Here is a 12,946-nt window from a genome sequence, read left to right as displayed (position 1 = left end):
TGACATCTACATTTTGTTCCTGAGGTTCTGTATTTTCAGGTAAAAAATAGCTGCTTCAGTTTATATTTGGATCAGTTTATATTCAAATATTTGCAGTATATGGGGGAAAAAGCATAATTTGCCTGCTTTTTTGGAAACTTTTTCCAGAGTTGAGTTCCAATTTTAAAAGATAATTAAAATTTTTGTTTGAAAAGTTTTTTTATAAAATAAATTGATTTTAATAATTAACCATGTAAAAAGTGTCCGGAGCTGAAAGTTAAAGTTTTTTTAAACCTGGCACTGTAATGCTACACTGTATTTCCTAAATGGTGCAAATATTATAATAGATATTAAATATACACAAATTCTGAACCCCAGTGATGATATGGTAAAGAAATCCTTTTGACAGTTGTTGGATTGCATACTTTGGTTATTTGTGGGATTTAGTTATTGAGGTTGTCAATATACATAGTCCTGATCAGCATGGGTATTAAATTATATTCTACTCAAAGTCTTTACTTTTATAGATCAAATAAAAAAAAGCATGACCACTTTAATTATGTTATTATTTGAGCATTATTTAATTAGCCCAGTTTTAGATCTAAACCACATTTTATAGAACTTCTCTTTGTAATGACTGAAATAAGGGTAATGGTATATTCCAAAATGGTTTGCAAGCTATCAAAAAACAGATTGGGAATGTGAAAAAAGCTGAAATAAAATGTGTTTTCAGTGAAAAGATATCACCCTGAACTTTCATTATCTGTCCCAGTAAAGATGCAAACCAAGCATATGCTTTGTGATTTGCAGTCAGATATCAAACTCAATATAGTAACAGAAAATGTTTTGTTTTTTTCACTATAGGGAATAGATTGGAAGGTAGCCGACTGTCTTTTGTATTGGTTTATGCATCTTTTGTTTCAGTCCTATAAGTGTTTTGTCAAGCATATAACCCTTTTCTCTTAGTGTGCATCAGTACTAGATAAGTCTCCTGTATATGGTCATCTGCACCTGTTACTTTTGAATATAGAATTACAGAGTGTGTCGTTCAATTTGGCGATCAAAACAGGGAGAAGTGAATTATTAAAAAGATAAACATAAATTTATGCTTGCTCTCTGTCAGAGTTCATATCCAGAGCCAACCTTGATAGAAGATCAGAATGATTTAGACAAGTTTGCTTTAGAGATTCATAACATATGCTAGCCGGATGGAATTGAGTTATCTCTGCTCTAGAGAGTAAGTTATTGTAGCAGGAGCTGACAGAGATGAAGATAACTGAGGGAAATTCAATTACCTTTTAGTGTTTTCTTTCTAATAGGATTCTTAATGTGAAAAAGATCCTTAGATGATGCACCTCTATTGCTTAGTAAGGTCTTAAAAATATCTGTTTTCCTGCAGGGCTTTTGTTTCATTGAAAATGTAATTTTTTTTGTGAGTCAACGTGAGTGCGAAAAACTAATGGATTCTAGTTAGAGGTGTCTTGAGATGATGTGTGCTTCATATTGCTAGCGGGAGATGGTTGGAATAGGCAGAATGCATTAAGATAACACAGTGGTTTAGGTGACATTCAGTGTGTCATGTTGCATAAGTTTTATTGAAGACAATCCTAATTTTTGCTCTTTCCCTTTATGATAGGTGCCTACCAGTGGTACAACAGACATTTTTAAACCTTATTACAAAGTACAACTCAACTATTTACTTCTAATGAATATATCTAATATATTGAGAAAAATTATGTGAGCATGGGCTCAGAGCTATGTTTCTGCATAAACATTTACAGCAGGGCCCCAGACTGCCTGCCTGCAAACTAGTACATAGCATGTCACACACTATATTCTTTATAATACCAGTAAAACCTTCTTACCTTAAATAAAGTTCATATAAGAACTGCCTGAAAAGTCCACATTGTTGCTTTCCCTGAACAGTTTGTCTATAGTTAATGGTCTAGATCAGGGGTGTCCAAACTTTTTGCAAAGAGGGCCAGATTTGGTGAGGTGAAAATGTGTGGGGGCCAACCATTTAGCAGTATTCAGTTGTTAGTGTGGGCAGGGTCTGCACGGGTCCCACATTGGACACACCTATCAGGGTGACGTGAGGGATTCCCTGTGCACAAAGTCTGGTGTCAGTGTGGAATCACAGTGGGCGTGGTCCGTGCGAGTCCATGGGGACTCCCGTCCTGCTGATTATGCCCGCTAATTTGCGGGCCAATGTTTGCAAGGAGGTTGATAAACTCTAATGAGATATAAAGTAGCTTTTTTGTATGGGTGTATTTTATACTGTAGTCAACAGTGCTGGCGGGCCGCATATTATTATTTTATGACTGAGGCTGCGGGCTGGTGAAAATCTGAACACGAGCTGCAATTGCCCCCTGGCTGGACTTTGGACATGCCTGCCCTAGATTTTCCTGCAATCACAGTTTATCTAATTTTATGTAGCACGGTGGTTCAGGGGTTAGCACTCCAGCCTTTGCAGCGCTAGGTCCCAGGTTCGATCCACAGCCAGGACATTATCTGCATGGAGTTTGCAGGTTCCCCCCGTGTCTGCGTGGGTTTCCTCCGGGTACTCCGGTTTCCTCCCACATCCCAAAAACATGCAGTAAGGTTAATTGGCTTCTCCCTAACAATTGACCTTAGACTACATTAATCACATATGACTATGGTAGGGACATTAGATTGTGAGCTCCTTTGAGGGACAGTTAGTGATACGACTTTGGACTTTGTACAGCGCTGCGTAAAATGATGGCGCTATATAAATACTGTATAATAATAATAATATACACCAACAGCTAAACTGGTAGTATATTAGGATGTGTATTGTTCTTGCAGTACTGGTTCTCCTAGAGCACATGGGAGTGGTAAGGTAAATCTGGCCCTTTTTAGTTTTTGGTGAAAATATGTAAATATAAATATATATATATTGATTTATTTAAATTTAAATGTTTCAAAGTAAGAATTAGAATGCGTTTATATTACTTCTGCTGCACTGCATATGATGTCAAAGCTTATATAAATACAAAAATGATAATAAAAACTACTAAGATAAATGATCCCTCCATCATAGGAAAGAGGTGAGGAAAACATATTGAAATAAAATCCTCCTTGCTTAAAAAGGTAAAAATATGCTAGTTGGTAATAAACACACAAATATCGTAATTCTATTAGGCCTGTATTAAGGAATCCTTATAAAGCCTTGTGACAATAAAAAATATTGCTTAACTAAGTTATCCATGTTTCAGAGCAGTCTAAATGTTTTAAAGCAAACTATACTGGTTTGCAAAGAAAGATAATCCTTTTTATGTATTCAGCGTATTTGTGAATTCAACACAATAATATTAGTAGGTGAAGAGAGATCAAACACACCTGTTGTGCAACAGTGTTTCCATGTAGACTTTTTCATAAGCAAGCCTCCCCAAAGTAAAGACACCAGATTTCCCTAGTGAGAACTACAAGGGGGAAATTTTAAGTCTGGTCACTTTTTTAAAGAGAGTAATGGGCACTGGTCTTCAATACCCAAGAACTGCTGCCCTGAAGTACTTACACATCAGTATGCATGGAAAGAGAAGTAAGGCCAATGTTCAGGTTTATTTGATTAACATCCTCGGCATCTACCAATAAAATCTCATTTTTGGAGGACCAACACTTTTACATAAAATAGTTACAGATGTTATGTCATGTTAATGATATTTGGAAACCTTTGCATATATGGATCAATAATTATAATGGAATATGAGTATAGGATAAAAAATGTAATTAATGGTATTCCCTATTGTCGTGGATAAATAATGGCCAATGAGAACACCATATTTCTTTGTGCCTTATATGAGGATTTTATTTTCCTGTAACAGTTCTGGAAACAAGAATGAGGCCCAAGTAGCTTTTATTTATCACACTAAATTGATGAGCATTTAATTTACAAAAACTATGACCTGCTTTAGACCAGAAGCTTTTAACCTTTCCCATGTGGTGTCCCCATTTGTAAAGTACAAAAAATGGCAAAGCTTTGTATCTAGATATCAGTCAACAAAAATACTTCTGCTTTTTCCAATTTGATTACTTGTAAACTGTTTGCTTTTGGTCTGTATTATTTCTATGCCATTTAAATATCATTTCCTTTTGTGTTGAAAACGGTTTTAAACCTGTTTGAGGTATTTTGGCTTTTCTAATCAACAAAACTGCAATGTGGCAAATATCTGAAATCTCCCATATTGTATCCAGTCCATTACAACAAGAAGAAATAGGAACGATAGTTTGATAAGTGTGCTGCCTCTGGTAACCTTGATGGCTATTATCAAGTGAATGATACTATATCTATTTCATTGGCTTTATACTTTTTTTTTCTCTCTGGAAAAAAATCAATACTTGCAGGCTGGATGACAGAAGCATCACTTTAAAGCTGAACATGCCTGACAGACATTGTCATTGGTTGACTTTTGTTTGCTATTGTGGCTTCAAGCTTTCATTTTTCTAGGGATTATTCAAGCGTTTTTGTAGGATTTCCCTAGGTAGACTTTGAGGTCAAGTGTACAAATAGTTCTAGGTAGACAATGTTGTTTTGTTGTCTTCATTTTGCAAGAGTGTTCTCTTATACTGGCAGCTCAGCCGCATTGGCGTTTTGGCAAATTTAGGGTATTTGGCAGTCTCATGTTAACATAATAAATGGTATATTTCATGTTATATGTTTTCTATGTCATATTTTTGTTGAATATTTTTTTTTTTTGTATTCTTTCAATTCGTTACAGTAAGACAAATGTACATATCAGGTTCTATTACCTTTTATTTTACAGTTATATTGATGTTTTGTTGTTTTATTATCAATAATAGATTCCTATATGAATTGGATAATATTACCATTATTTTAACCTCCTTCTTGTAATTAAAGTGGTGCTTCAACAACATTTAAATGACATAGTTTAAATGACATAAAACAAGGGGTCTGTAAATGTATGTTCAAGCTAACTGCCTCCTGAATTATTTACAACTAATTTATCTGGAGCTGCTGCTTTAATGCCTTCAGATCATTAAATCAGTAGTCCATGTTCAGGGAAAATACATTATCACTCTCACAGAATTGGAAACGCTGCAATTCATCCTTAGCTTTATGTAAGATACTCAACCTTTTATGTATAACTTCTTAAGGCAAACCTTTATCTTTATTCTAAAGTAAACACCCGTGGGAGAAGTAATATTTTATCTTATAAATAAATATATATATATGTTCTTGTTTCATGGCGTCCGACATTTTTTGTGAGTAGATTCTAACTAAAAACAGTGTTTAAAGTTGAATTAACTTGGGAGTGCCTGGCTGTGCAGTGGCAGAGTGTGCATCCATGCTTTTGGAGCATCACTTCCTCAGTGGCTTTCTACATACAGACTTGGTTTTTCTTCTTGACTATGTCTCCTGCTTATTTCTATGCCCAAAAGAAAGGGTATACCAGGATCCTTCAGGATGACTAAAAATGTAGGTCTTATGCACTCCGATCTGACCAGGAGAAATATAAATGTCATTATTTGCACTGTGACATATATTGATTTGTGGCTTTCCCTCATGGGTATGCAAGGATACAAAATATTACTGTTTTACATATGATACCCAGCCTTTAGTATTGCTTCTTTGCCTTAGTATATGCTGTTTCTTTGTTTTCTCTCTGACTTTCTCTTTCTGCACCCACCTCTTTTCTAATCCTTGTCACCCCTTACCTGAATTTTATTGTCCTTCCCCAGACCAGCTATGTCTCTACTCAAATTTGAACTGCCTTTTTTCTCTTTTTCTTCCTTATGGTGTTCCAATTTACTTCTGGTATTACCAAGGACCTACCAAATGTTCCATCCTACTGAAAGTACTTGGCTGTACGAAATGCCAGAAGGATTTTATCCAAGAAATTTACATTCTCTGTCATGACAAGATTCCAAATCCTTGAAACCGCTGTTTTGTGGATAATCACAGTTCCTCCCCAAATTCCAGACCTAGTGGGGGTCTATAAAATTATTACTAAAAATTCTTTTATGAAACTGCATCTTTCCTAAACCCTGGTGGCCTTACATTTGTTCATTTTAAACATTTATTTTTACTAGCTTTTTTCTTTGTGCAGGCATAAATTGCAATCTGCCCTTCCACCTGACATTGTATTTTCATATATCCCAGTTTAGCGATGCTTGACAAAGACCCACCCCCTTGTGCTAGCAACTGATTTTGATATAGAATTGTGATCTTGCACACTTTGCTCATATTTGGCTGACCAACATCAATCCTCCAGATTCTTATTCACCCAAACAGACTGGTTTCTCATCTTTTCATGAGGCGTGATACAACACTTTACATACCCCCTATCCAATTGACTTTGCACATCATGACAATGTTGCTGTCCACAGATGCAGAATAGGCCTTTTGACCTGGTCGATTTTCTTCGAGTAATACTCAACTATTGTTTTGTCTCTTCACTTGACTTCAATCCCAGCCAAACTCTTTTCATGAAGCTGGAAACTTTTCCCATCCTTAAGGAAGCATAAGGATCTTAGTGTAAACAACACTCCATTGGTTTGGCATATGTATTATACTGAAAATGAAGATAATGCCTAGATAATTCATTATCTATTTTGCAGACCTTCTATCTATCTCGGACCCTACATTTTGCAGAGGTTCTCTTCTGAGTTTTTTTGTCGTTTTGTCTGGCACAAAACCTGGGGGATAGTGCGCACTGCTACACTTACAAGATTTTGCTGTTGGTACAGTCCCCTCTTTCATTCATGGAAACAGGATTTCAATTTGCTGTTCTTTGCTTAACAACAGGAACTCCTTCTGTACTTCGGTCACCCATATTAGTAATAAAGCAGTTGAATTATAAACTTTCCACACAATGGTATACAACACCAGCTGTCTTATAAAAGTATTTCTCCACCCAGATGCTAACTGCTGGAAATGTCGTGAGGAACATGTTAAGTCTTGCCATATTGTTTGGAGTTGTCCTTCTCTATCCTCCTTTTAGTTTGGAGTGTCAGATAATATATGCATATAACAGTATTTTATATACATAATAAGCAAAAGTTTGCTCTTCCAGGTTTCTCCAAAATTTCCTGAAATCCTTATCAGAATCCTTTACTACAGCATTTATTAAAAGCTAGTTAAGCTTTTTTCCTGTCTAGGTGGAAAGAATCCTCTCTACTAAACATTTGTCAATGGCTTTTTAGATTGAGCAAAATAATGTACTTTGAAGTTCTCATAACCTCTCAGGATCAGGAAAGATTGAGAAACGCCTGGTTTTATTGGATCCAATATAGTTGTTCAGTGGCATATCTAAAGCTGCGTACACACTTCCAATTTTTGTCGTTGGAAAGGATCTTTCACGATCCTTTCCAACGACAAGGGAGTGCACGATGCATGAATGGTGCTGTACATACAGCACCGTTCATGCTCTATGGAGAGGGGAGGGGGAGAGCGACGGAGCGGCACCCTGCTGCGCGCTCTCCCCTTCCCTTTCATTAGGATCGGCTGTCGTCCATCGTCCGTGGATCCGGCAGGTCGGTCGTCCGGACGATGGACGACACCGACTCTACACACGGCAGATTTTCGCCCGATAATTGGCCGATGCCGATTATCGGGCGATAAAAATCTGACGTGTGTACGTAGCTTAACATTGTTGAACCAACATAATTCTGATATTTAGTTTCAGCTCTGCAGGTCCTAGTTACCAAGAGAGGTCCATCCTTTCCATCACTTTCCCATCCCCTTTTTCTATTGCTTTCACCTTAATCAGCCCTTTTTTACCATCACTTTTCCCTGCTTTCCTTTCTGCCTTTTCTTTTTTCTCTTTTTCCTTTCTTTCAATCATCTCTCCTTTTATCGTCTTACAAACTTTGAAAAGCATATTTTCGTTCCATATACCATGCCTTCAGTTAAATGGACTGATATGTTTTAAATCATTATTTAGATTATATGGTGAGGCTAATGTAAGTATACTTGCAATAATGGTGAGTATAACATCATATCATGTTAGTTATGACATTTATTGTTTTCCCTTAAACTGTACCACTGTCAATGTTGCTGGCTTATTGGTTGCAAAAAATAATGAAAAAAACAAATAAAGCAAAGCTGTATTAACTATTAGTGTAGGAATTATCGCTTTTGAAAGGGTGTTTGTTGCATATGGCTATACAAATATTGACTTTGATACCTTACCCCCAGAGACCTAGGCCTCAGGTGAGTTTTACCCAGTGCAGGACAGGTAAAGTAAAACTAAAAGCAAAACTTGTGATTGAAAGACACAGCTCTGCTTTACATAAATACCTACTGGGTAAAATGCTTGGCAGAGCTAAAAGGACAGCTCAGGGATACCCCATTATGGTTTCCAAAACTTCATACTATGAAACCAGCTCAGCTGATGCTAGTTAGGAAGGCAGTGTTCTGTAGGTACCAGTCATTGGCCTGTGTCTTTCCTTTGAGAAATGAATTTGAGGTTAGTGTATTTTCTGTATTGTTTTTTGTTTGCCCAGTTGTGGCACTGCTTTGGGATGTACCAGGTGATTATAAACTAAAATGTGTGCTCCATAAAAGGAAAGGGATTTTTTTTTTTTACCATCCTAAAACCCTTTTTTTTCCATTCATTGTAGGGCACTGCACTTGCCTGTTTGGCTTTGCTATTTCCTGTGTAGGTCTGCCTTGTGAAACGTGTTGCACTAAAGTGAAACATGCATGTTGTGAGTGACAAAAAAATCTTGTCTCTGTTTGTACCAGATCAGAAACTCAGAAAGCATTAAAGCCAAATTGTCAGCATGATAGCAAGGAAACCAGCATTCTTAAAGAGGAAGTCAACAGCAATATCCCCCATCTTTAAATATTAATATTCTTCTGCTCTAAGTTTGCAGTACTGTGGTTAGAAAATCATTACTGTATGTGGCATAATGTGGTGGAGGTAAAGGTAAAGAAAATGTATATAGCACTCACTAAAATGCATTGGGTCTGATATTGATTAGAAGTGATTTACCTGGAATGTTTTAGATCAGAGGTGTTCAATATCTAGTTCTCATGGGCCACATACAGGATTTTGAAATAAACAGTGTTGGTTCTGACTGTTTGTTAACCATACCTTTTTACAATTATTGGTGTGTGTTAAAGAAGTGTTAAAATGTTTCTGATCATGGTCCCCTAGAACTGAAGTCGGACGATCCTGTTTTTCACATTTCCAGTTGCATATGTAACGGTTTTAAAAATACTGTGAAAATAACATTTTAGTGAGCACAAAAATTAGTGCAGATCATAGCTGTTTTTCTTAATAATGTAAAAGTCAAGGATAATGTAAAAGAAGGATTTAAGTATTGCAGTATAAGATCATAGTTCTGTAGCCCTTGTGCCATTATTTACAATTTTGGCCAAAAAAGCTTTTTTTTTTTTTTTTTTGGTTTGGGCACTTTGAGTTCTGTAAGCATCTCTCGTGCACATATGTGTACAATTTCCTTCATGATCATTTCCAGCGATGGAAAGTGACAAATGAACGAACACTGTACAGAGTCCGTTCTGTTCTATAGAGGGTAGGATGAGCAAGCAGCAACCTGCTGTGCTCTCCACCCCTAACTTGCATAGCTGTCTTTCCCCATTTTTGTCCCCTGTAGGATCAGAACACTTTTTATGGCATTTACACCAATGTTTGTATAATTATTTGAAGTATATAGTCCATTGATGAAAAAAACCATTGTATTATCATGACACAAGCTTGGATAAGGTAACAAAGTATTTTTACAGTTAGTTTGTAGACCAGTTCATGCACATTCCCATGAACATGAGTGCATTAGTTATCATCTGCTTTGTGGTTATTTTTAGCAATGATAAATAATATATCAGTTTATTATTAAGGATTTATACAGAATATGCTTCATATATTTTAGTTTAAGCAATCGTAATTTTTTTTTTTTTTTTAGGGTAAGGCAGATTCTTTCCTTTTAATATCTTTTTATAGTTGTTATTACCGTTGTTTTATAGCAAGAAAAAGTTATGAAATGAAAAGTTGTGAATAATTTTTTTGGAGGTGTAATTAAGTAAGTTTTCATATACACATTGTTAGCAGGATAAATTTTATATTATAAGGTCAAATGCAGCACTAATGTTCTGCAAAGAGACAGAGATTGATAATCGGTAAAGAATGGACCACTAATGTGATTTATATCTATAGATTTTATGTCAGGTATGAAAAGTTGCTCCTCAAATTGTAAAGACTGATCCATTAGACCATTAGGAAGCACTTGAAAGCATTTACTGCCTCTCTGCTTGCCTATTTTGGAAATGTACTTTTTTTTTTTTACATTGGTTGAATGTTTGTATAGTAGAATTTAAACTGATATAGCTGGTATGTCTGTATCATTGGGTTTTAAATTGCAGATGTCACTTCTGCAACTTAGAATGACCTATGTTTTTTTTTTGCCTTCAGTGTGATTGGTTCACTTACTCCAGGGCACTATACTAAACATAACTCTTTTACAACATGTAGTTGGTTACCCCTCTACCCAACAGCCTGCCTGAAACAAAGGGCATCCCCCTCCTAGCATGGGGGACCTTAGTGATGACTATAAAACTCTCAGCATCATTTGATCATTGATCAACAGTAAACAATATCTGCCTTAGATATATACAGGTAAAACTGTAAAGATTAGCAGTGCTGCATGTATATCAAACGACACCTTGAACAATGTCCAGTAGATATAATCATTTATGTATTTTTAAGTTTTGAAGTGTAAGAGATACAAAAAAGTATTTTTTCCCACAAACAATGTGTTGGTTGAGTAAATGGGTTATAATATCTTGTTGCATGACTGGTAGCTCTTAGAGCTAATTCTTTGTCGCTGGCAACTATTTTCCTTTTAGGGCTCATTAAGCATTAAATTCAAATACATGTAAAATGTATCAAATGCATTTTAGGTGGAGTACAGTAGATTACCCCTGGTAGCTGGCTGGCCTTTTCATCCCTGTGGAACCATTGCACTTTACAGATTTACAGATGTAATGTGCCTGATTTAATAAAGCTCTCCAAGGCTGGGGAGGAAACTGTTTCATCAGTGAATCTGTGTGATCCAGCAAACCTGGAATGGATTTCCGGATGGATGGATGGATCTGGTTTGCTATACCAACCAGCTTCACTGATGAAAGTGTATCCTCTCCAGCCTTTAAGAGCTTTAATAAATCAAGCACGATGTATTCACATTATGAGTGATGTCACAACCTGCCCTCTTTAGTTTTCTGTTTATGTGGCTGAAATTTATATTATTTTACAGAATATAAGAGGTTTTGTTATTTTCTTTCAGTCGCTTTGTGCACAGTATTCTGCAGACAAGAGAGAAGATGAAAAGATGTGTGACCATTTAATAAGAGCTGCCAAGTATAGAGATCATGTGACTGCAACTCAGCTTGTACAAAAGATTATCAATATTCTCACAGATAAACATGGAGCTTGGGGAAGTTCTTCATCAAGGTAAGATAAAGATACTTTTTTTGACTATTCTTTTTTGAAATATAAAGAGAATTACCTGTCTTATAAAAATGTAGAACGTATGATTCCAAATCACTGGAAGTGAGGAAAAAGAGATTTTAAAGTTTAAGATTATCCACAGTAGATTTAAAATGCAAGTATGTGATTGAAAATACAATATGGCAATGATCAGAACACCAGCATTGAATGACCTACAACCAAAATATCTGGCAGGTAAACAAAGGCAAACGAATATTCAGTTCTTGAAGGTGATATATTAGAATCAGGACAAAATGGGCAAGTGTAAAGATCTGAGCCACTTTGACAAGTCCCAGATTGTAATGGCTAGACTTCAGGCTCAAAGCATATTACAAACAAGCAGTTTTCAGGTGGTTTAATGTATGCATTGATTAATAACTACCAAAAGTGGTCCAAGGAAGAACAACAGGTAAAGCGTAACATCATGGGCTCCCGAGGGTAACTGTAGCAGAAATTGCTACTTCCAAAAGCACTTCAGTGGACTTGAATTTCAGGATCAGACCATAAAAAGTTGGCCTGATCTAATAAATACAATGTATTTTAGATCATTTGAATACTTGGTTGTATGTGCACCCTTAACTGTAAAAGAGATGACTGCTGCTAACCTCTTGGTGCCATATAACACAGAACACCTTCAGGGTCTTGTTAGGTTCATGCTACACAATATTAAGCTTGTAGTTTTATTGGTTCGGCAGAATAAATATGCACATCCTATTTGTACATTACGGCAGACCTGACAGAGGAATCCTTCAACTTCTGTGCTGTCAGTGCTTTTATTTTCACTTTTCTTTTTTCAGTCTTATTTTCAGTCTTCTTCTGAGTTTGAAGTCTTTGATCTCCTAAATAGTCTGATGGGAATGGAATCTAAGTTGTCCGAGGACAGAATTTTGCCAAGGCTGTACATGAAGTTGTGCATTGTTTCTGGGTGTAGAGTATTAAAAGAAACTACTGACAGATCTATAAAAAGAGCTTTGTACTTTGTTAAAATGAAGTTGCCTGACCAATTTCTGAAGGTGGATGGTGCCATTCTTATTCTTCTTTTAAAGCAGTCTCCTGAGTTTGTCATGCCCCATTTATTTCTTTTTAGGCACCTTAGATGGGCTGGTAGGCTGTTCTTATAGTGCATGAAAGTTCTGTTTTATTAACTGGACCATAATTTGCTGAGAATGTCAAAGGTAGCCAACTGATTTAGAAAATGGCTAAGAATGGCTGATGTTAGCCACCAGACTCAAAAACTGTGTATGACAATTTGTTACAATCTAAAAGTCCCCATGGAGAAGCGTGTCAGAGTCCATAGACAGCATTAATGTTGTCATGATTATTAATAACTGTACATTGCGCTATATGAATTAGCCATTTCATATGACATTATTTATTACCTACATAAATGCATATTATTTTATTGGTTGATCAAAGGTGCAGTCAATCTATTTGAATGAGTTAATAGTTTTTAATTTTATAAATTGTAGCATGGTGTA

General features: G+C 36.1%; 1 protein-coding gene across 2 annotated transcripts in view; it reads left to right on the top strand.

The window, feature by feature from the left end:
• LRBA (LPS responsive beige-like anchor protein) overlaps positions 1-12,946 on the top strand; it is a 347,246-nt gene that overhangs the window by 124,024 nt on the left and 210,276 nt on the right. For both annotated transcript variants that reach the window (XM_072405905.1, XM_072405904.1), the window contains exon 36: positions 11,266-11,432. In XM_072405905.1, coding sequence (XP_072262006.1) covers positions 11,266-11,432 — 167 coding nt within the window. The remainder of the gene's footprint in view (positions 1-11,265; positions 11,433-12,946) is intronic.

This window comes from Pyxicephalus adspersus, chromosome 3 (genome assembly GCF_032062135.1).
Source record: "Pyxicephalus adspersus chromosome 3, UCB_Pads_2.0, whole genome shotgun sequence".
In the NCBI taxonomy this organism is placed as follows: Eukaryota; Metazoa; Chordata; class Amphibia; order Anura; family Pyxicephalidae; genus Pyxicephalus; species Pyxicephalus adspersus.
Note: the sequence above shows the minus strand (reverse complement) of the source record. Positions and strands in the feature narration are given on the sequence as shown.